The 25,941-nt window shown below is 34.3% G+C and overlaps 1 protein-coding gene and 1 pseudogene across 2 annotated transcripts; both read left to right on the top strand.

The window, feature by feature from the left end:
• The first annotated feature begins 4,538 nt into the window (after positions 1-4,538).
• On the top strand, positions 4,539-6,142 carry LOC131034264 (aspartyl protease AED3-like). Its single transcript, XM_057965699.2, has one exon. It carries the CDS (start codon positions 4,624-4,626, stop codon positions 6,028-6,030), a length of 1,407 nt encoding a protein of 468 aa, XP_057821682.2. The 5' UTR covers positions 4,539-4,623; the 3' UTR covers positions 6,031-6,142.
• Positions 6,143-23,362: 17,220 nt separating this feature from the next.
• Positions 23,363-24,994, top strand: LOC131034263 (aspartyl protease AED3-like; annotated as a pseudogene). The gene has a single exon (XR_009371952.1). The product of XR_009371952.1 is annotated as an aspartyl protease AED3-like (transcript).
• The last annotated feature ends 947 nt before the right edge of the window (positions 24,995-25,941 follow it).

Genomic DNA, 25,941 nt, shown 5'->3' with positions numbered 1-25,941 from the left:
TCTTCACTCTTAGTCTGCATACCTTCATTGAACTGTATCTCAATGCTACCAGCAGGTCTAGTACATGAGTCAATAGTCCCACTAGCACTTTGGTTTGAAGTGTTGCCCAAACCTCTTCTTTCACATTTGGACCTCTATATTTTCAGTGCCCTATCATAAGGAAAAGTGTGGACATCATACCTAGATGTATAGAGCCTATATTTTGTTTCTTAGCTTTGATTTTAGGAACCCCAAAGCACTAAAAACTCTCTCATCTTCCACTGAACCCAATATCATGGTAAGACATAAATCAGCAAGCTTCAAACATTCTGGTATTGAATCATGCAAAGCTACGCTCTCACCTATATTTTTCCAAAGCCTTGTTACTGATCTTTCTTCGCGAGGGTTCTCCATTCTGCCATATTGTTCCCTCATAGTGTATGTAAAATGAGATGATTTCTCTCTAAGAAGATTTTCGTCTAATATTCCATTTATAGTTACTCCATTCAATTCTCTAGATATGCAAAATTGTTTTATCAAAGTCAATAGCTTACTTCCAAAATCAGTTGTACTGCTAAGGCTGCAATATTAAGGAAATACAATAGACATGACTTCGATTAGGTTGTCAGGAGAGAATCTGCTTCTAATCTGTGAGGAAAGATCATAGGCAATTTTCTTTACAAAAGTAGTTACAAACTCAACAATCCTGTCAAAATCTTCCCTTGTAACTCTTGCTAGTTGCTTCCTGGGGCGCTTTCTTGGTTCCTTGGGATCGACCGTGACATAGAAGTGCACTGGTATCTCAACTCCCCATATATTGGCACATACCTCCCTATTTGCACCGATTTGTAAAAAGTTATCAGGATTGTTCAAATCTATGAGTGTCCGCCACTTAACAAATTTTTCATTAGATAGTGTTGGTTAATTTTGATAGAGATTGTCGAGGGCCATGCATGTCAACTTATGCAACATAGCATATTTTGCAATATACAAAGCTCTTTTTTGGGTAGCATTCATAATATTCCTCATTTACTCTAGCATGGGCAGAAGAGATGCTAAAGTTAAGAGTGTCTCTATATTACTTAACCTCCGAAGAAGGTCAGGAAATTTTGGTCGCTCTGATTCGTTGTGTGAAATAGTCCAATCAAGGATGGATATTCTGAAAAAACTTGATGTGTTGTACCATCCAAAGAGATCCATCTAGTATCATTATCCTTGAGAAGCTTGTTCTCATCAGTTATTCCATCAGCAAAGTGTTGAAATTCCATAAATCGCTTGGGACTTCGACAGAAGTGTGAGTAGAGCTCTCTGATTAAAATTTTATTTATTTTTACTGAAGCATACTTGCTCACAATTCCAAAAGCTAGATTCTTTCCTATGAGTCATGCAGTGAATTGCAGTAATGTACGATGCAAAAGAAGTTTCAATCTTTGTACAAAGACCATTCCCGTGACCTTGCATTACTGAAGCTCCATCTACTCCAACACAACAATTTTTTGGCAACTGTCATGTCATTCATACCTCCATATTCAATTAAACATCTCTTTACTAGTTGAAATAAACATCTCATGTCGTAACTTTGTCTAAAAAAAATGCAATAAAGTTTGACTCTCTTATTTTTTCCTTTACGTCTTCTTTTTCAACCTTAGTAAGACAACTTCCCCATTCCCATCCACTGTTTACTGACCAGTAACTATTAGGATAGTTAGGAACTTTCAAAAAGTGTAATAAACCACTAATTGATGGGAAATTTGTGATAGCACGCCCTCTACTCAAAATATTAAAAAAAAACACTTAAGAGAACAACTTTTCCTAGTGTTCTATTTGCATTATTTTTCCAAAACTAGCTTCAATAGAACCTTTAACTTCACCATGCCTCATCTATATTTTCTCATGAAAATAATACTCTTTGGCATTCCTCACATGCTTACATTCCTCCTTTGTTTTCCATCTTATCACTGATTTTTCAACTTTGTCTATCATTTGTTTTTTATAAACTTTACCCATATGCTTTTCTATGGTGTCAAATTTTAGCTGCAACCTAATTTCCTTGTTATGTTTCCAAGTGCAAATCTTACACTTGCACTCTATTGGAGGCTTTCCTTCAATTGGATTCTCCACTAGTTCAATGAATGGATACTTTGATGCGCAATTAATTTGAAAATTCCTCACTGACATATCCCATTCCCAATCATTTTCTGATTTTGGTTGAACTTTTTTTGATTTGGCTTTTCTTTTCCCCTTTCGTGCATCATCATCTTTGACATTATCACCCAAGTCAAATATATCATTCTGACTAACTTGGGTATCTACCAGATAATCTTCTTCAAGATCATCTTGATCTGAGATATCAGGTTCGCCGTTGTCTTCAACATGCGGTGTAAGTTGTGAATTTTGTACTTGTACTTGTGATGATGTACCTTCCTAATTTTCACCACGATCTTTTCCAAAGCCAAAGTATGAAGATAATGTTCAGTGTTTTTTTGGCCTCTCATGGCCTTCCCCACATTCAGGTTTCCTACCCTTCTTCTTGTTCGACATCTCCAACGAAATAAAGGCTACCAAAAAAATATCAATTTGTTGAAGAAATAATAATAGACTATAAAGTATAATATATGTTTCATTGGCCCTACAACCTACAATCTAGATGTCTGAGGTCTCAATCTTCCGGCTAACTAGTTGGTACCGACGGGTCCCCACTGAATAAGAATGAGCTCAATAGTGCAAACATATATAATGAAATTTAGAATAATATGATAACACTTCAAAAATATGATCGCTCACCTTTAGGGAACTAGCAGTCGCCAATGCAGACAACAACAATGATTTTCCTTGGTTTGAAACTTCTCTATTGATCCGAATTCAGAGCCTAGAACCCACCAGATTGTGTAGAGATAGATCTGATCTTTGAATGTATTTATACCAATCCTTATATGGCGAATTTTGAGGGAATTTTATATGGTATACAAATATTTGGCGAATCCCACTTAACTATAACACGACTTATGTAATTTTCGAGGCAATTGTGGGTCGTCCAATTAATTGGCAAATACAATATAGTTGGCGAAAATTGGGGTGAATGAAGACACGCATCGAAAAAACGTCGGGTGAATTGGGTCCCCCTAGCTAACAAATCTTCATATGCCTATAGACGAATTATGGTCGTCTATTAAGACAACCTCTGAAACTGTAGGCGAAAAAATTAAATTTAACGTGTGTCCACCGTATATTGTATTGACGAAATCCTCGTATACAAACATTTAATTACATAAAACATATTGCGATCGAGCCATGAATTTGATAGAAATTGATAATGTTCCGACGACATGGCCACCCCTGGTCGGTACGAAATATTTGTCATTTCTCAGGTCGCCGATGTGAAAAATTCGCCATTGGCGAATATTCGCCACTAAATTAATCTCTGGAAAGGACCCAACACTTGAACGTGTTACATAGCATTTGTTCATTTAATGCCCAATATTTTTGACAACATTGCACTAATAATTGTGGTCTTAAAGTTGCTATTGTGATGATGACTACCCATAATTGAATGAAATGTAGATCCCTAAGCATTAAAAGCAATGAATGATGTGATAGCACATCAGTGTACAAGTATTACTTGGTCTAACTTTTGTACAAGTACTACTTGGTCTAACTTTTCTACAAGTATAGTCTCACTTTTTTCTTGGGCTATGTTAGAAACCTTAGCAAAAAAACATGCTAATGTGACATCATATTGGATGATGTGACCCTGAAACCTTAGTTATGAGAGGGAAATTTGCCAATTAAACTGTTATAAAAAATTGAAAGATTTAAAATTTTGAAAACCACAAAAATAAGATACTCAACTACAGAAAATTATGAAATTCTAAACCCAGCTGTAACTCCCTACTGCGGAGCCAGAATAGCTGCAGGTGCTGTAAAAAGAAAAAGTCACGGTAAAATAAATCTTTAAAAGTACTTCCAAAGTGGATCTCGATTCTAGGCCACTAAGAGAAAATCGTACGAGTAGATTCTAGGCATGCTCACAAAAGTGGCCCAATCAATATGGGGCACTAAGAAATTGATGTAACCATGAATTGACCTGTTTCAATTAGCTCGACTGACTAGTCTTTCTGGGTAGGGGAGAGCATTCTGGAAATCAATTCACACTATCCCAAACCTTTTTCACGTACTTCTCAAAAATCTCGTCTGAAAACGTAGAAATATCATGTTGTAGTCCATATTCGAAAACGAAAGGAAAGTGGTGGGGGCAGTGAGACGACGATTTGATGCCGGGAATGAATTCACACCATCCCAAACCAATTTTTGCCGCGCTTTGCTGAACTGGGTATTGAAAAATCTCGTCTGAAAGCATCAAATATCATGGTCAAATTTCTTATTCAAGAGGAAAAGCGAAGTGGTAGGCCGTGAGGAATCGAGGAAAGTAGAGTGACCAAGCACAGCAATTACGTCATGGAACTCGAGAACTCTTTCGTGGAAACAGAAAATCCCCACTTTTGAACTCTTTCGGGGAAACAGACAATCCCCACTTTCGAGGTTAGCGTTCATAACAAGCTCGTTTATGCATTTTATATATGATCTCCATCCTTTCTCTAAGCTCATCAATCACTCGCCACCTCTGTGTGTGGAATTAGAATCAGAATGGCGAAGTGTGCATGCTCAATCCTTTTCATTTCAGCGCTTTTCCAAATAATCCTTTGTGTGTTGGCCCAAAAGAGCAAGTTTGCCAATGTAAGTCCTGCATCATTCATATGGAAGGACGCAGAGCTTAACAAGGACTGCTCTGCGAGAGAGATTGAAAATTCAAGCTTGAGGGTCACCCACATTCAAGGAAAATGTTCCCCATTTAGGCTCCCCAATTCAACATGGTGGAGTGTCATAGTGGAGTCCATCAAGGGCGATGAACATCGCTACCGAGCAATAATGAACAGAAGCGTGGGCCGGTCATTCAAGACCAGCAGCCCCATTAGACCACAAGAGGACACCGATGTACCATTATCCTCCGCCAAGGGTGGTGGAAATTACATTATCAAGCTGGGTTTCGGCACACCCATTCAAAACTTCTACTTGGAAGTGGACACCGGGAGTGATATAACCTGGATCCCCTGTGCTCCCTGCTCTTCTTGCTCAAGTGCCCTCTTCAGCCCATCTAAATCTTCAACCTACAAATACCTCACCTGCGCTTCAAAGCCTTGTCAAGATCTGGGCATCTGTGGAAATGATAAAAATAGCAACTGCAGTGTTGGAGAACGATACGGGGATCAATCAGAAGTTGATCAGTTGATGTCATCTGAGACTCTCTCTGTGAGCTCACAGTACGTGAAGGATTTTGTTTTTGGATGCGCGTATTCTCTCAAGGGACCTCTCATCCAGTCCTCCCCCGGTTTAATTGGCTTTGGAAGGGATTCTGTTTCCTTTGTTTCACAGACGGCTGCTTTATATGACAGAACGTTCTCTTATTGCCTTCCTAGCCTTGGGTCCTCTGCTTTCACTGGGTCTCTCAGATTGGGAAAAACCGCTCTTTCTATTCCGGGCTTGCAGTTCACTCCCCTCTTGTCAAATGCCCAGCTCCCTCCTTTCTATTTTCTAGGGCTCACTGGAATCTCTGTGGGAGAAGAGCTCATTTCTATTCCTGCTGGAACGGGGAAAGGGACTATTATTGATTCGGGTACTGTTATTAGTCGGCTTGTGGAGCCTGCTTATAATGCCATGCGAGATTCTTTCCGCCGTCAAATGTCTAATCTCACTCTGGCTCGGCCCTCAGAGCCCTTCGATACGTGCTATAAGGTTCCTTCCAAAGCTGTGAAGTTTCCTGTGATTACATTGCATTTTGAGAATAGTTTGGACTTGAGTCTGCCTATGGAGAACACTCTGTTCCCTGGAAATGCTAGGGGTTCGGTCTTGTGCTTGGCTTTTGCTCTTCCTCCCGATGGGGGAGACTCGAACACGGTTTCCATAATTGGGAATTACCAGCAGCAGAACTTCCGCGTAGTGCATGATGTGCCAGGCTCAAGGCTTGGTATTGCTTCAGAGAATTGCGATGCTTAGTGCTTGGCTGTTTGCATGTTCTAGTTTATGAGTCTTTGATAAAAGCATCTTGATGAACTTTGTATTTAATCCAGATGAGGAAAATTATGATAAGATTGAAAAATTTGTCTGATATTTGTGGGTCATTGTTAACTTTAGTCTTTTTTTCATACTATCATGTTTTTTATTAAAATGGAACATTTTATCTTAATTAATGATATAAGATTTTTTCAATTTATAGAATTCTTTATAAGTAGATTTCTGGATCACACTCTGTGATCTATCATTAGGACAAATAAGAGTCAGCGTAAGGATGAATGAGAGCATAAGAAGCATGATTTTCTTATATTTATTTTATTCAAACCAAGGGTTTAAATTAAGACACAAATCACAAAATCAATGATCACAACTATAGCAAGATTTCCTTTGTTCTCTATAATAGGCTATCTTTGTGAAAAACCAATTGTCATCATATTCATTTGTAGCATGATCTATAATGAAATTGAATCCCATAATTATATTCATAGTTCATTGCTCAAAGTAGAAAATCATAATAATGGGAGTGTGTCCAGAGTTTTAATTTATCGAAGTTCTTTACCAATACACTCACAGTAAACAAAACTAATTTTTAAATATTTTAAATAGTTGAGTTGCAAAACGTCATTTCTAGTAAGTTTAATCATCATTTTTTGTTACTACAAAGCCCTTTTTTAATTTAATGATCTTGTTGAAAACCAATATTAGTCTAAAAAATGACCAAGATCGATAGGAAAAGCATCACCACATGAAATTAGTTGTGCAAATTTTATTTAATTCATTTTTTCCTAGTGTTAGTGTGTGGACCCAAGGCAATTTATCCTCAATCAATACTTGAAATGTGTACATATATAAAATAAACATCTCATAGTCAATGATTGTAAAGCTTGGATGTAAATTTTCTTTGGTTCAATTTATTGTAATCCTGCATCATATTCAAATTGCATTTTGTTGAACAATAATGTCACAACATAATGTATTCCCCTTTATTTTGATTATGATTATAATTGATATGAATAGCTTAAGTTAAAATTTGTTCATGTCAATTCCATTAAGAAAAAACATGATCCTATGGCTTAGCAAAAGCCAACCAAATCAAATAGTGAAGTGATGCAAGAGGTACTCCCTCCTCCTACAAACTCACAACACAACATAGATTGCAACACAACCAAATGTGTAGTTCTATTTGATTCAAATCAACGTGAAAAATACATAAATCTGCATAAATCCGCATCGGACCTTACATAGCCTCTTAATTTTTTAAGAAAATCCCTTTTAAACATGCAACATTCTCCCCCCTCTCTTTCTCTAGAAAAAATATCATTTAATTAAAATTTAAAACTTAACCTTTCAGCTAGCTAAGAAATCCAACATTTGCCTTTCAAAATTCTTTGCATATCCTTTTAAAGTTTATTCTTTTAATTTCCTCTTCCACATTCCTTGTTGCCTTTTGCACTTCAACTTGTTTCTCTTTTTTCATTTAGCATATAGCAATTATATTTTTGAAATAAAAGGTTGTAATTTTTTTTACAACTTCTAGCCAAGAAATTAAATGATAATTTAGTGTTTAGGAGTGCATGACCGAGTGTCAAAAAGTGAAAAAATCAAAGTGCTCCATTTTCTCTAAAATTGGCAAGAGGTTTTTGAATGACCTCCAAGATCTCTAGCAAAAGGATTTTTCTCCAACATTCCAAAATTTTGAAATATTATATTTTTTTTTTGTAAACTACTAACATTTTTAACAGTCTTCCAACATTACAATATCCCAAACTAGAAAATATATGAATTCAATTATTTTTGCATATTCCACATAGTACCTCCAACAATTATGATATTGCGATCAAGATTCAACTGTGTAGTTTTTGAGTCAAACTTATTGACCCATGATTAATGAGTAGTGGTTCACAAGTACCCATATCTCATGAGAATGAATGGTACACCCCTGTGAGCATCACCTAGATGCAATGAGTGCTAAGTGTACCATTCATTCTTGTGAGAGATGGGTTCTTGTGAACCACTACTCATGAATCATGGGTCAATGAGTTTGACTCAAAAACTACACAGTTGAATCCTGATAGCAATATCATAATTTGACTTAATGTGGAAAATATCTCCTACTTATCACCTCCAACAATGTCACTGCAAAATTTTTTTACTCGATTCCTAATACGTTTTTCAAAAATAATTTTTGAAAACTACTTGTAAAGCCTTAAACAACAATTTGGCAAACCCTTTCTGCCTTTAGTTGCCAAGCTAAAAAAAAAAGAATCTAGATCCAAGTTCTCAAGGGGCAGACATGCAGGATGCAACTGGACCCTCTACCAGACCAAGAAACAGAAACCAGGAGAGGACCACCATGAGATTCATAATGGAAGAGCTCGAGGAAGTCAATAAGAATATTATATAGAAGAAATTTGAATTCATGCATTCTCTTGGTTAGTTTTATTTTATTTGTGTTGTGGGTTGATTCCCCTATTCTTGTGGTCATCTAGTTGTTGGTTTAGGACTATTATGCTACTGTTTTAATATTTTTTGTATGGATTTGGGTTTTGGGTCCTTGTAAAACCCGTTTATCTTAATCAAAAACAATTTGGCAAACCCCTTTACAATGGAGGAGTCGTCGGTTGGGTTTGTCATTCAAATTTTAATTCCCCAAGGGTAGGAAATTAGGAGAGTTGCAGAGATTGTGTTGGGGGAGCATATGCGGTATTTGAAGGCTCAGGTGAGGAATATGTTCTTTCTTCTAATAATGAGTCAGATAAAAACATGGTTCTAGATGCTTCACTATCTCTTCAAGCTATTGCAAAGGACTCACATTCTTCTCGTGTGGCTCCAAAGATTGTTTGGAGGGCCCTGGCAGTAACTCAATTTGACCACCTGTGGGTCTTGAAAATATCATCCAAAACTAGAAATGGTTGGAGCTTTTTGGTTCGCACCTTAAAGGTAAATGTTCTACTCCTGTTTCACATTTCGAGGATCTCATTTTTGGGTCCTTTTCTATTTATGTTCCAAAATGTATTTTGGAGAAGAGTATTGCTTCTATGGAATGCTCTCTTGTTGATAAGTTTATTGGTCCTTGCCCGAAAATTGAATTGGTCCATGCTTAGGTGGCCAGATCTTGGAAGAAGAAAGGCCAGGTAGACGTAGTGGCGATGGCAAAAGGCTTTTTTAATTTCATATTTACCTATGAAGACAATTTGGCTATTGTTCTTTCTAGAGGTCCTTGGATGTTGGGTTGTTCTTTCCTTGACCATAAGAGGTGGGAGATGGGGTTTAACTCTAAGGATTGGTCATGTGATGTGGCCCCTATTTGGGTTAGGCTTCTAGGTCTTCCCCTTAAATTTTGGGATGAAGAAATCTTCCAAGTCTTGGTTGCTTGTTTTGGGGAGCTTATTTCTCTAGATCCTATGATTGTTTCAAGGAGGAGGCTAGTTTATGCTTGTATTTGTGTCAATATCAAGAATTTTATTCATTTTCCTATGGAAATTTGTACCAACTCTAAGCTTGGTGATTGGTCTCAAGCAGTTGAATTTGAATCTATTCCCTTTTCTTGCTTCCAATGCAATAAAGTAGGCCATTGGGAGAGGGATTGCCCAGTTAATGCTCTGAAATACTAATAAGGTCTAGAGGAAAAATCCCTTAGGGGTTTTCGATTCTACCTCATCTAAGGGGTATCAGGTGGCCCCCCTACTTCCCCCAACTTGGGTGTGGATTCCACTGATTTGGGCTCCCCTCCTCCTTGCATGGATTCTCTCAATGTTGATGCATCATTTAATTTAGTGGTGGACATTATTAAAGTGTTGGGGGAAGTGCATGTTTCCAAGAATCAGATCTCTCCATCGGTTACTGCTATTTCAGAGGAAAATTTTAATGCCATGGGAGATAATTCTCTTCCTCAATCTCAGCCTCCAGTGGAACCAGTTTTGAATGAGGTTATGGATCTACCTATTAATTTGGGTAAATACTCTATGATTTTAGATGAGGAGTCATTTACAATGGTAAAATCTAAGAAAGGGCAAAGGGCCTCTCCTTAGTCCAACTTTATTGGATTTACAACTAGGATCCTTGAGAAAGTGGATTGTGGGTGAGAATCTAAACACTCAAGAAGACCTTTCATGATTCAAAGTTGGGATAAGCAAAGCAAGTTTGATATTGTTGAGATGACACAATGAACTCTCCCTAAGAGGGACCTTTATAGTACACCTCACAACTCTAAATGAAGGTGATATAATGGAATACAAGGAGGCTTAATGAACCTCATAAACATAATCTCTTCTCTAATCTAATTAAGTTTCATAGACCAGATATCTTTCTTATTCAAGAGACCAAAATGTAGAGTGATAAGCTTCAAAGAATCAAGTTTTCTTTGTTCAAAGATGGTCATGCTCATTTTTGTGATGCATATGGGGCCTTGGGGGTTATTGCTACTTTTTGGAACTGAAATTGGTTAAAGGTACTATGATTATATCTGATCCAAACCATATTGCTAGTCATATTTTGAAAATTAATCCTCCGAATGATAAAGTTTCAAGAATGGCCACATGGACTTCCCTTTGTGGTTTTAGATATATTGTCCAATTAAAAAAATGGTTGGTGATGGGGGACTTGAATACCTCATTTCATATTAATGAGAAGAAAGGTGGAGCTCTGATTACAAAAAATGGTGCTCAATATTTTTTTCATTTCATCAATTCTCAAGATCTGTTGGGTTTGGATGTGCAAAGAGCTTTGGATTTGCAAGGAGCCTCATTCACTTCATCTAATAGACGTAATGGTGATGATCTCATTCAAGTCAAATTAGATCGAGCCTTGATTTCCCTTGATTGGTTGAATCCTTATTCTTGTAATATTTATGTTCTATCCCTTATTGGTTTCGAACATTTTCCCATAGCTCTCTTAGCTCATGTTGGTAGTCGAGGAAAGAAGTTCCCTTTTATATTTGAGAAGCTGGGGACTCTCAACCCAAATCTTAAGAACAAAATTAGGCATTGGTGGAATAAAGATGTCACTGGTACAACTATGTACCATGTTGTGAAGAAGTTGGCCTCAATTAAAACTTATGTGTTGAAATGGAATAAGGCTTCTTTTGGTCACATATTTAATATCAAGAATCTACTAAAGAGAAAGTTGGATGATATTCAAGCCCAAATTCAATTGCAAGCAGCATCCCCTAATCTTGTGGATCAGGAAAAATTTTATATTGTCAAAGCTTCATGATATTATTACAAAAGAGTCTAAGTAATTTTAAAAGTAGAGATCTAGGACAATTTGGCTCTAGTGTGGTGATCGAAATATCATTTTTTTCCACATGTCCACCCTTAAGCACCATGCTTCTAATATGATCTAATCTATCATTTATAATGGTATAATTCTAGATAAAGATGAAGATATTATGGATGCAGCTTTGGAGTTCTTTTCCTCTCTCCTATCTAATGATCAAAATTTAGATGTTGATGGTCAGATGGAATTTTTGAGGGAGATTCCCTGTCTTGTCTTAGAGGAGACGAATCTTTCTCTTTCTAGGATTCCCTCGGAGGATGAGGTATGTTTTGTTGTTTTCCCTTTTGAAAGAATAAAGTGTTGGCTCCTGATTGTTTCCTCGTGGTATTTTTTCAAATTTATTGGGACATTGTGGCTAAAGATGTTATTTGGTCTTCTCATGAATTCTTTGGTTCAAGAACTTTGCTGAAAGAATTGAATGCTATTATTATTGTCCTCATTCCTAAGAAGTTTGGGGCTAACTCTTTCTAGGATTTTCACCTAATTAGCTTATGTAACTCCCTTTATAAGTTTTTCTAGATAAAATCCTTGTCCTTCATTTGAAGTAGGTCCTTCCTATTCTAATCTCTATTTAGTAAAATGGGTTCATCCTTGGAAATCAAATATTGGATTGCATCCCAACTATTAATGAAAACATCCATTCCCTAATGGTCAAAAAGAAGGTTGGCTTCTTCCTCAAATTGGATACCCTTAAGACCTATGTTCAGGTTAATAGGCATTTCCTTCTGAAAGTGCTTTCTTCTTTTGGTTTCAATTACATACTTGTTTAGTTGATTTCTTAGTTTATTTTGACCCCTAGATTCTTTGTTATTGTTAATAGTTCTTCTTCAAGGTTCTTTTATTTTTCCAAGGGTATTAGTCAAGGGGACCCATCTCCCATTTTCTTTTTATTCTTATGGTGGAAGCTTTGGGTAGATTGATCTAAAGAATTTTGAGATTGGGGTGTCCTAAGAGCCTTTCCCCCTCTTCTTCTCCCCAGGTTTGTTCCCATCAACATTTGTTGATGACATTACTATCTTCAGTTATGGTTCTATATCTAAAGCTAAAATGATAAAGAGCATTTTAGTTTGATATGAAGAGGCTTTGGGTCAAAAAATTAGAGTCTACAAGTTCTATTATCTTTCTTAATACTTTAGAGAAGAGGTAGCTCATAATTACTGCTATTTTAGGTTGTCATATTGATGTGCTCCCCTCCACTTACCTTGGTTTACCTATTTTTTCGAATTTTGTCCATAATTCCTTTTGGATGGGTTTAATTGATAGATTTGAATCTAAACTAGTTGGTTGGAAAGTGGATTTCTTAAGTCAAACTGGTAAACTACAAATGATCAAGGATTCTCTTCAGAATTTACTGGTTCATGCTAGGAGTCTTTTTCATGTCCCAAATAAATTCTTAGTTAATATTGAGAAAATTCAAAAGAATTTTTTTTGGATGGATTCAAAATATAAGAACAAAATGAATTTACTGTCTTGGGATCAAGTTTGTCTTCCTAAGAAATTTGGGGATTTGGCCATCAAGAAAATCAAGTAATTCAATAAAGCGTTGTTGGCTAAATAGTTATGAAGACGTTTGAGGGAGAAGAATGAATGAGATTCTATAGTTAACAAATATTTGGCCTTATATAATCATTTTTAGGATTTATTTTTTGATGATAGATCGTTGGCTTCTCGTTTCGCCTTATGGAACCTTATTTCCATCCCTAAATATATCATTGTTAGGGGCCTAAGGTGGTCTCTTGGGAATGGTCTTCATATCATTTTTTGGGATAATTGGTGGTTTGGGTATGCCCCCCTTTCTCTTTCCCCATGGGGTAATCAATTCCATGATTTCTATATTGCATAGATTGGATGTTGGGTTACCTATAATATTCAAAATTCTAACTGGATCGACCTGTCCTCTCTTAATCTATCTCTTTCTCCCCTTCAGGAGTTGTTGTCAAAATTCCATATTCTTGTTGTTCAATGTGAAGATTCAATAGTTTGGGTTGGCTCATTGGATGGCTCTTTATTGATTTATAATTCTTTCATGATGAAGAATAAGGTGTGCTCCCCTCGACCCTTATGTTCTTTGGTTTTGAATTCTCAACGTATTTTTTTGGCTTTAGGCTCAAAATAAACTCCTCAATATTGATAATCTTTGTAAGAGAGATTTTTCAATGCCTAAAAAATGATATTTATGTATGGGAGTGATGGACTCTTATCATATCCTCTTTGGTTGAATTTTTTTTGCCAAAATTTGGACTCATTTCTTCAATCTTTGGTCTATTGATTGGGTTTTTCCTTCTTCATTTTCTGATTGTTGGCTCTAATGGTCTTGTCCCTCCTATAATCCTTTTGTTGGCATGTTATGGTCTTTCATCATGCCTCATATTGCTTGGGGGTCATAAAGGAAAGAAATAATAGAATTTTTTGGGATGTTGTCCACCCTGTAGATAAATTAGTTTTTAAAATTCTGGTTGCCATTAAGGAGAATTTTATGGTGGCTTGTCCCAAGGATCTGGTGATGTGCCCAAGCTCATGCCTTTCAAGTCCAATTTCCACATGGCTCATAATTGTCAGCTTCAATGGGATATCTCTGTTCATATTCAGAGACTTAAGCAAGTGAGAGATGGAGTTGCTTGGAAAGCACCTCCTATAGGGTGGATTAAAATTAACACCGATGGGGTAGCTGATGGAAATTATGGACATACGAGTTGTGGGGGAGTAATACATCATCATAATGGTAGCTTTGTCTAGGTTGTGGCCCTCCCTTTGAGAATCCAAACAAACCATTATGTTGAGGCAAATGCAGCCTACTTTGGTATCAAACTGGTAGTCTCTAATTGCTATGAAAAGGTCTAACTAAATAGTGATTCATTAAACATTATAAATTTTCTAATGGGTGTTTAGGCCCCTAGCTAGACAATCAAAAGCTTAATCCTTGATAGAATTGAAATGCTTATATCTTTTGATGATTATAAAATCTCCCATATTTTTTGTGAAGGTAATAAAGTTGTTGATGGCTTTGCTAATGTTGGTGTCAAGAAACCTCATATATTATGGTGGGGGACTTTTGATCTCATCCCCATAGAAATTAAAAATGTAATTGTTGATGCCATTTAATTATGTCAATTGGATAACTCTCTTCGTAATGATGGCTGATTACACTCAGCTCATGCAGATAGGAAGGATGAATTGTCCACTCCCCATTATGGAAAGAAAAGGTAGGACAATTATTTTCAATATTTTCTAGCTCAAGGTTTTTGCCAGTCTAGTTTTTGTTTTCTTTCTGGGGTTTTAATTTTCCTTGTCTATTTGTTGGTTCCTTGTTAGCTATAACAAAATTGTCCATGGTGAAAGAAACAGGGCAAGTCTCACCTCTTATGAGAAATGAAAAAACAAACAACTAGTTTGGGATAAACTTTTGGTGGGTGGTATTACTCCTTACCTAGAGAAACTTCATGGCCATGACCCTCTAGTGACCAATTCTTTTTTGAAAGGATGGTCGAATGGGATTTTGCATGCTTTTAATGTTGAAATCTTAGTTTTTGAAGACCTCATTGTCAAAATCACTAGAATGTTGGTGGAGCACAATAAATTTTATAGGGATCGAAAGGCGTTTGATGAGGCTATTAATATCTTCTTCAAAGAAGCTGAATGGAAGAGGGTTAAGAGGAGTACAAATTGGAGTTATGATCGTGCATCCATCAAAACCTTTTGGGCTAAATTTGTAAATGTTATCACGAGGTACTTAACCCTTGATGGTCACTTTACAAGCCTGTTTAGCTAACATTTCATGATTTTAAATCTTTTTAGGTATGATAGATAGATATATTTGCCCTTTTATCTTCTTTCTTCTCTCAAGAATGGGATTAATGAAACTCACAAAAAGAACCCCAATTTCTCGGTTCTCCATGAAGGCCTCATTCTCCTAGTCATGGAGAATGCAATTTTTTTGTCTATTCAGTCTAAATCATCTTATTCTAGAAAAGAAAAATTTCTTTTGTTTTTTAAATAAGAATGTTGATCCTTATGAGTTTTCCTATCACTCCTTGTCATAAGTAGGCTATATACCAACAGGCCATGCACTATATGTCATGACTATCAAAAATACCTGAGTAGCTATAATCATACATTACAAATAGATACTTGATCTTTAAATCAGACCATAAATATCTTACAGTTGAGAACACTAGATTTTTTTACTTGTAGCCTTTGTAGTGCATGCATGAAAATCATACCCTCCTCGAAATCTAAATCCATCCACTAAAGAAACATTGTAGTCTCATCCATTCTATAAATATTTTATTAACTTTGAATCCCATCACCTTCATTAAATAAAGTGTTAGGTTGTGCCTTAAGTGTCCCTATAGTAAATGATTCTTTCAAGGTATTCTATTTAGCAATCTTTTTTTTTTCAATAACCAAAGTATTAAAAGAGTCGACTGATTTGAGGGCATCCAATGATTTTTTGTTTGTATATTTTTAATGAAAAATAATAAAATGATTTTAGAGACATTAAATTTTCTCTAGATATTTGTTAATCCTTGATGTTAGGGAACTGCGTTACATGCTTAAATAGTACATTATATTACAATCTCTCTTCTAGTAGAATAGAATATTCCATGGATTAATAAAATTCAAAATTCAATCTCCCTTATTACCTCATATCTAAACATCAGATCTTGATAATTTAATTAAATTTTACTTGATTCTAATCCAATTTACTTCAATTTGATTATTAATATTATATAATATACTTTCATAAAAAGATTGGTCCTCTTGAAGTACACATAAATCTTTACATGGCCTATCAAAAAATGTATACAAATATAATAATCACAATCTACGGTAGTGCTATACACAACCATTTATTTTATGTCTACCCACATATTTGGCAAATTGTTGGTTATGGGTGACAGTTATATGATATAGAAAGGGTAGAAAAGTAAATAGTAAATAATGAAACATCCAAATACCATTAAGATCTGTAAGAGAATACCTATTCTAGTATGTACCCTTTCCTAGTCACACATACTTTCTATCATTAATTAGCATTTAAAACCATGTTAATTAATCTATCCAATGTTAGATAAAGGTATACAATAAAATATTCCACATGAGGTGGATCACCCACCGAAGGTGGAATTATCACTCCACAATAAGTGGATATGATAGAGTAGTAATAAGATCAACACCATAAAAGGTAGAAATTCTCCTACACACACTATCCCAATGTCGCACAAACACCCAAGTGTCTCATACCCAAACTACTATGAAGTACATTTCCTAAGTAAACTTAAGTAAGGCGTAATAATATCCATGATGAATAATTATTTACACTAACGCTTTTTAATCATATAAATTTTTTAAACTTTGAATTACTATTACCATTATCTTTATTTATATTAAAAATGTATGCATTATTTTTCTACATATTTTTTATTGATTCATCTAAACATTTTTAAAATTAAGTATTCACATCCCACATTTAAATCTACACACATTAACATTTTTAAAAAATTTTATTTATTATCTAAAAATTAAAGGGGAGGGGAAAGGGGAATCATCAATTTTTTTTTTTTTTTAAAGAATGAATCCACTTTGAAACTTTGAAATTTAGTAAGAAAAGAAAGATTCATAAATAATAAACAAGAAAATTAGCATAAACTATGTGATTAACTTTCTACTAAATAAATTTTGAAAAACTTCTAAAACACTAATAGTTTAAGGAAAGCACACTTCCTATCATATGTGTTTTGTTGTCTGTGTTTTTACAAAAACATGACCATTTGTTTACTCTTTACTTCATCATAGTGATTTTCATCATTAAAAAAAAAAAGTATTTTGAAAAGTAAATAACAAGTGTTATTAATCTTGTTCTTGTCACAATTTAATTCTTTTAATCATAGGTACCTTGAATTATTGTCAAAATTCAAATTTTGATTATTTCAAGAAAAAAGAATCACTTTTGACCCTCTTTTGTCCCCATATCCACAAAATTACATATTTATATCTTTTGAAAGTGAAATATATTTAATTTTTAATTGCCTACATGATTTTAATTAGAAATATAAATCAAAGTGTGGAAATATATAATGGTAAAAATTGCATATCAATGACCCTTTTCTCTTGTGTTTTGTATCAACAACATTTAAGTTGTTATTAAATGCATTAAGTAGTATGCATGATATATCTATTTGATAGAAATTTTAGAAAAGTGACATTATCTTATCCTAATTTTGACAACATTCAACCGAACGGGTCGATCTTGACCCCTAAATAGGTAGTATGCTACTTTTGCTCAAGTATGGGAGTGCAAGCTTGATCTCAAACACTTCCATGTTTGCAAACATGGACCCGAACTTTTAAATTCAAATTTTCATGCTATATACCCTCTTTCCTCCACTTTTACTAGATCTAGTGAGCTTATAAATGTGCTAACAACTACATATTTTGCATGCTAAGGTGGTGTATTCAAACACCAACCCTACTTCAAATTGAATAATCTAGAAACTAGAAAGATTATACTATAACTATAATAAAGGAATAAATTGAATATTACTACATTATTTGAGAAGCATAATCACGCTTGTAAATTTTTGTTGACCTCAGTTCATCATTGTTGAATCAATCAACCTAAGACTCTAATTAAAGAGAACATGATCCTTGCATCTCAACAAATTCCACAAAGGTGTTTGTATAAATCACCTATCCCTTACCATATTTTGAGTATAGAGATAAAGATGAAAAAGTTTTATATAACATAACTTTACCATTTAATCAAGTTCATGAGCTAAAACTTTGGATCCATACATTAATGGTTCATGCCCACGCATGCAAAGACCACTTACAGGTGCACATAGATTGCTTATATGCATGTGAGTGAGCACACATAATACAAGATTCACATTGAGAGTGAACCATCTAAAAGTTATAAAATAATATCAAATAAAAAATCTTATGTGAAAAAGTGCTTGAGAGTTTGCATACTTACGACAAAATAAATCTTTAAACCTAAGTTATAAGAAGGGATTTGTCAAATATAAAAAATTGGAAGTGATTTGAAATTTTCACATAAGATTTTGAAAAACACAAAATTAAGATATTCAGCTATCAGAAATTATGAAAAGCTAAACCAAGATATAAAAAGAAATCTTGAGAGTTTTGCATACTCACAACAAAATAAACCTTTAAAAGCACTTCCAAAGTGGACTCGACTCTACGGCACTAAAACAAAATCGTACAAGTAGATTGATGTGTTTAGAGTGCGTTCTCTTTTCAAGTTTGAAGGGTTTCGTATATGTATATTTATTTACACATACTCTAATAATATTCATTTGCATTTTGCATGATTTAAAGAAGGATTGCAAAGAGTACCTTTGTATATTAAGAAAACGATGCAGATATAAAAAGAAATCTTGAGAGTTTTGCATACTCACAACAAAATAAACCTTTAAAAGCACTTCCAAAGTGGACGCGACTCTAGGGCACTAAAACAAAATCATACAAGTAGATTGATGTGTTTAGAGTGCGTTCTCTTTTAAAGTTTGAAGGGTTTCGTATATGGATATTTATTTACACATACTCTAATAATATTCATTTGCATTTTGCATGATTTAAAGAAGGATTGCAAAGAGTACCTTTGTATATTAAGAAAATGATGCACGTAAGAAAGGAAGCATACAACAAAAATGTAATAGAAAAACATATATTAAAGGATACAAGTGTTAATACTTAATTTCCGAATTACTTATTATATTAATAAAAAAATATTTCTATTTGTATTACTTATATTTAATATTTATTAATAATTTAAATAAAGTCAAATATGATTCATTAGTAAGATAATGTATTTTTTACATGATATATTATAATATATTTATCTAATTTATAAATAATTAATTTTTAATTATAAAATATTTATATGAAATATCAAATAGTTGTTAGAAACTTTGTAATTTTAATAAATATAAAGCATTCCAACATTAAAATAATAAATTTCAAAAATAATATATAAAGAAATGGTCATGAAATTTATAATTTTGATAAATATAAAATATTCTAATACTAACGTTATGATCTATAGTTTAGAAAAAATAGATATCTTAAATATGTCTATCTAAATGAAGAATTTTTCTTATAAACAAAATTTCTATTTTTATTATTTCTATATAATTTTGAAGGTTGAAATTTTAGTTGAAAAATATTTGTTGGATTTGCAGTCATTGGATTTTTTTTTCTTTATTTTTAATTATTTCAACAATTTTATTTTATCTTAAAATTTAATGATACAAATAAGTTATAGGATATGTAAAACTTAGATGTTTCTCTTAAATTTACAACTGGTTTGATATTTAATTTGAGAAAATAGTTAGTTCTTCACAATTTCATAATTCAATACTATTAACTAAAAAATTAAACTAACATTAATTAATTGGCTAACTTTAAAAGAACCCCACAAAATATAAAGAAAAAAAAATACATACTTAAAATTAACTACCCATAGAAAAAAGTTAAACCAACTTTACAATTCATAAACTAATTCTACTTTATAAGGATGAAAAATGGACCCCAATGTATCCTACATAACCTAATTCATTACACACTTTTTCAATTACAAAGAATCTTATAATTTTACTTGGAAAATTCATGAGATGTATAAATATCTAATGAAAGAACACATCTTATAATCATAGTTCAAAGTTGTTAAATTTAATTTTGATACAAGACAATAGACTCATTAATAAAATTCACATAAATCTACATTAAGTAGAGTTTTGCAAATTTGTTTCTAGCATTCTCTTTCACATATACATTGTTCTAATTTTCCTTTTTAATCATTTACCTCTTTAAAAATATTTCCTTGTTATGTTAAGAAAAATAAAGATGTTAATTTAATTACTTACAATAGATAATTTATTTTTTAGACTTGTTGTTTGTTTTTGCATACCAAATCCAAATGCATTACTATTCATTGACCTTGTAAATCTTCTTTAAATGAATGATATTTGAATAAAACATGTTGTCTAAAATGAAACAATACAGAAAACAATTGTTGTATAAAAAAATTCTAAAAGTAACTTTCAATTAACTAAAATAATGCATATCTATTAATTAATTAAAAATAATTTGACATTAAATTAAAAGTAAAATGTCATTGTTAAAATATATTATTTAACTAATCAATATTATATTTGACTTTATCCAAAAAAAATAAAATTGCAATGATTATATTTGCACAAATATCTAAAATAAATATAAGTAATCATTAATAAATATGTATTTCAAATAATTATAGATAAAAATCATTAGCAAATTTATCAAAGTTTAAATTATATATTCGTGTACAAAATTATATATTTGTATCTTTTGAGTGTGAAATATATTTAATTTTTTATTTCCTACCTAATTTTAATTAGAAATAGAAGTCAAAGTGTGGAAATATATATTGGTAAAAATTACATACCCATGGCCCAATTCTCTTGTGTTTTGTATCAACAACATTTAGGTTGTTATTAAATGTATTAAGTAGTATGCAAGATAGATCTATTTGATAGAAATTTTAGAAAAGAGACATTATCTTATCCTAATTTTGACAACATTCATCCTAACGGATTGGTCTTGATCCCTAAATAGGTAGTATGCTACCTTTTCTCAAGTATGTGTGTGCAAACTTGATCTCAATCATTCTTATGTTTGCAAACATGGACCCCAACTTTGAAATTCTTGACTTTGCATGCTATATACCCTCTTTCCTCCACTTTTACTAGATCTTGTGGGGTTATGAATGTGCTAACAACTACATATTTTGCATGATAAGGTGGTGTATTCGAACACCAACCCTAATTCAAATTGAATAATCTAGAATCTAGCAAGATTATATTAAAACTAGGATAAAGGAATAAATAAATATTACTAAATTATTTGAGAAGCATAATCACGCTTATAAATTTTTGTTGACCTTAGTTCATCATTGTTGAATCAATCAATCTAAGACTCTAATTAAAGAGAACATGATCCTTAAATCTCAACAAATTCCACAAAGGTGCTTACATAAATCACCTATCCCTTACCATATTTTGAGTATAGAGATAAAGGTGGAAAAGTTTTATATAACATAACTTTACCATTTAATCAAGTTCATGAGCTAAAACTTTAGATCCATGAATTAATGGTTCGCACCCATGCATGCAAAGACCACTTACATGCACACATAGATTGCTTATATGCATGTGAGTGGGCACACATAATACATAACTAGATTCACTTTGAGAGTGAACCATCTAAAAGTTATAAAATTATATCAACTAAAAAAATATTTTTTCTAAGACATTGACACCTTCATTAAAATTTAAGATAAATATCCCTACATTTGATTCATTTAATTTTCATATATATTACACTACTAGTATAACCAAAACTCTAATTCTGGGTTATTTTTTATGAAATGCTTGATATTTTCATTGACTAAAGCATTATTGTGAGATAATTTAGTCTTTCAAATTACCATTAAATGGTATTTCTTATATATATAGAAAATATAATAATAACTCAAGTCATAGTCTGATGATTAGATTATAGTATTGCTACTGTAGTCACCAAGGTTCAAACCTTCACTGAGCCTTTCAGCCATTGTGATGACAAATATTATGTATGTTGGTTTAAACCTATGCATTGGATTTGGATATTCATATTAATACAATCTTTTTAATGCTAGAGATGAAGTTTTGTGTGTGTAACCTCATTTATGTTAAACCAGACTCGCCAATATCACCAATCACATTAAACAATTTTCTTGGCACACTATAGGGGAAAGGACCCAACAATTGAACGCATTACAATAGCATTTGTTCATTTAATGCTCACACTTGTTGATTTAATGCCCAATATTTTTGGCAACATTGCACCAATAATTGTGGCCTTAAAGTTGTTATTGTGATGACGACTACCCATAATTGAATGACATTTAGATCTCTAAGCATTAAAAAGCAATGAATCATGTGATACCACATCAATGTACAAGAATCGGTCTAACTTTTGCACAAGTATTAGTCTCACTTTTTTCTTGGGCTATGTTAGACTCCTTAGCAAAAAACATGTTAATGTGGCATCATATTGGATGATGTGGCACTGAAACCCTAGTTATAAGAGGGGATTTGCCAAGCAAACTGTTATAAAAAATTGAAAGTGATTTAAAATTTTCACATAAAATTTTGAGAACCACAAAATTAAGATGCTCAACTATCGAAAATTATGGAAGTCTAAACCCAGCTGTAAAAGGATGCATCTTTTATGACTCCAAAGCCTTCAATTCATACAGCGTGTTGTTGACAACTTAAAAAATCGTGACCATTCTTTTCAAAATCAACCAGAACAACCTGCATATTATTGACTCCATAGTGCGGAGCCAGAACAGGCGCTGTAAAAGAAAAAGTACTTGATAGTTCGCATACTCAACGGCAAAATAAATCTATAAAAGCACCTCCAAAGTGGATCTCGATTCTAGGCCACTAAGAGAAAATCGTACGAGTAGATTCTAGGCATACTCACAAAAGTGGGCCAATCAATATTGGGCACTAAGAAATTGATGTAAGCATGAATTGACCTGTTTCAATTAGCTCGAATGACTAGTCTTTGTGCGTAGGGGAGAGCATTCTGGAAATGAATTCACACTATCCCAAACCTTTTTCACGTACTTACTCAAAAATCTCGTCTGAAAACGTTGAAATATCATGTTGTAGTCCATATTCGTAAACGAAAGGAAAGTGGTGGGGGCAGTGAGACGACGATTTGATGCCGGGAATGAATTCACACCATCCCAAACCAATTTTTGCCGCGCTTTGCTGAACTGGGTATTGAAAAATCTCGTCTGAAAGCATCAAATATCATGGTCAAATTTCTTATTCAAAAGCAAAAGCAAAGTGGTAGGCCGCGAGGAATCGAGGAAAGTAGAGTGTCCAAGCACAGCAATTACGTCATGGAACTCGAGAACTCTTTCGTGGAAACAGAAAATCCCCACTTTTGAACTCTTTCGTGGAAACAGACAATCCCCACTTTCGAACTTAGCGTTCATAACAAGCTCGTTTATGCATTTTATATATGATCTCCATCCTTGCTCTAAGCTCATAGGTCACTCGCCACCTCTTTGTGTGGAATTACAATCACAATGGCGAAGAGTGCATGCTCAATCTTTTTCATTTCAGTGCTTTTCCAAATAATCCTTTGTGTGTTGGCCCAAAAGAGCAAGTTTGCCAATGTAAGTCCTGCATCATTCATATGGAAGGACGCAGAGCTTAACAAGGACTGCTCTGCGAGAGAAATTGAAAATTCAAACTTGAGGGTCACCCACATTCAAGGAAAATGTTCCCCATTCAGGCACCCCAATTCAACATGGTGGAGTGCGATAATGGAATCCATCAAGGGCGATGAACATCGCTACCGAGCAATAATGAACAGAAGCGTGGGCCGGTCATTTAAGACCAGCAGCCCGAATAGTCCACAAGAGGACACCGATGTACCATTATCCTCCTCCAAGAGTGGTGGAAATTACATTATCAAGCTGGGTTTCGGCACACCCATTCAAAACTTCTACTTGGAAGTGGACACCGGGAGTGATATAACCTGGATCCCCTGTGCTCCCTGCTCTTCTTGCTCAAGTGCCCTCTTCAGCCCATCTAAATCTTCAACCTACAAATACCTCACCTGCGCTTCAAAGCCTTGTCAAGATCTGGGCATCTGTGGAAATAATAAAAATAGCAACTGCAGCGTTGGACAACAATACGGGGATCAATCAGAGGTTGATCAGTTGATGTCATCTGAGACTCTCTCTGTGAGCTCGCAGTACCGCGTGAAGGATTTTGTTTTTGGATGCGCGTATTCTCTCAAGGGACCTCTCATCCAGTCCTCGCCTGGTTTAATTGGCTTTGGAAGGGACCCTGTTTCCTTTGTTTCACAGACGGCTGCTTTATATGACAGAACGTTCTCTTATTGCCTTCCTAGCCTTGCGTCCTCTGCTTTCACTGGGTCTATCAGATTGGGGAAAACCGCTCTTTCTGTTCCGGGCTTGCAGTTCACTCCCCTCTTGTCAAATTCCCAACTTCCTTCTTTCTATTTTCTAGGGCTCACTGGAATCTCTGTGGGAGAAGAGCTTGTTTCTATTCCTCCTGGAAAGGGGAAAGGGACTATTATTGATTCGGGTACTGTTATTAGTCGGCTGGTGAAGCCCGCTTACAATGCCATGCGAGATTCTTTCCGCCGTCAAATTGTCTAATCTCACTCTGGCTCGGCCCTCAGAGCCCTTCGATACGTGCTATAAGGTTCCTCAAAAAGCTGTGAAGTTTCCTGTGATTACATTGCATTTTGGGAATAGTTTGGACTTGAGTCTGCCTATGGAGAACACTCTGTTCCCTGGAAATGCTAGGGGTTCGGTCTTGTGCTTGGCTTTTGCTCTTCCTCCCGATGGGGGAGACTCGAACACGGTTTCCATAATTGGGAATTACCAGCAGCAGAACTTCCGCGTAGTGCATGATGTGCCAGGCTCAAGGCTTGGTGTTGCTCCAGAGAATTGTGATGTTTAGTGCTTGGCTGTTTGTATGTTCTAGGTTACGAGTCTTTGATAAAAGCATCTTGATGTAACTTTGTGTTTGTTCTTATTTACTAATCCATTATCATTGAAAAAGTTGTCTGATATTTGGGGGTCATTGTTAATTTTAGTCTTTTCTTACACTATTATGTTTTTTTTCAAATGGAGCACTATCTTAATATAAAAGTTATATCAATTTTTAGCATTGATGTTATTAATCCAACATTATTATAAAGATAAGTAAATTATGATTAGACTAAAAAAATTAATATCTATCATTTGTGGGTTATCGTTGGATAAACTATTTAATATGGTCAGTGATGTTTGCATGACATGCCCTCTGGTACCATGTGAAACTAGCGAGGTCACAAAGCTAAGGCTTAAGCTTGTAAACACATTGGATCAACAAAGGTACAACCCTTGATAGTGACAACAACAACACCACCACTTAATCAACACACAATGGAAAGAACCTTTTTGAGAAATGTATTGGAACACTTTATCTTATATTAGATGATTTTAGTATTTCATGTATGTTTTATATATATTTTTAATATTATTGGTTTTTTTTCAATAAGCATTATATATATATATATATAAACACACACACACACACACACACACACACACAGATTAAACTTACAAAAAGTAAAGGTTCAACAGTAACGTGAGGTCATGCCTCACAACCAACAATCCTGACCTACATAGATCCGATCAATGACTACTAGCAATTCCGCATGCACATTATAAACACCATAATCCTATACATAGTCTATTCTATTATGTATCCAAGCAAAAAGAGTATACATAGATAATGTTCATGTTCGAACAAAAAGATCCAAACATCATCTCAACACTCATGAAGATAATCCCGATAGGGTTCCATCCAAGTTGTCCACCCCAAAGGGCCTTCCATCCAAATTGTCTTCCTTCCCTCATGCAGCTGAGTCAACATCTGGATCTGTTCCATTGTTGGGTTTTTGGCTTTCCGAATCTCGGCACCACGATTCTCCATTGGAGTGGCAAAAGAGGTGTGGTCTCCTGTAACCTAC

This window comes from Cryptomeria japonica, chromosome 3 (assembly GCF_030272615.1).
Source record: "Cryptomeria japonica chromosome 3, Sugi_1.0, whole genome shotgun sequence".
Classification (NCBI taxonomy): Eukaryota; Viridiplantae; Streptophyta; class Pinopsida; order Cupressales; family Cupressaceae; genus Cryptomeria; species Cryptomeria japonica.
This window is presented reverse-complemented; position numbering and strand designations above follow the sequence as displayed.

What these genes read in the sequence shown, in the direction of transcription:
- LOC131034264 (XM_057965699.2), top strand. Translation starts at nt 4,624, where the DNA reads ATGGCGAAGTGTGCATGCTCAATCCTTTTCATTTCAGCGCTTTTCCAA.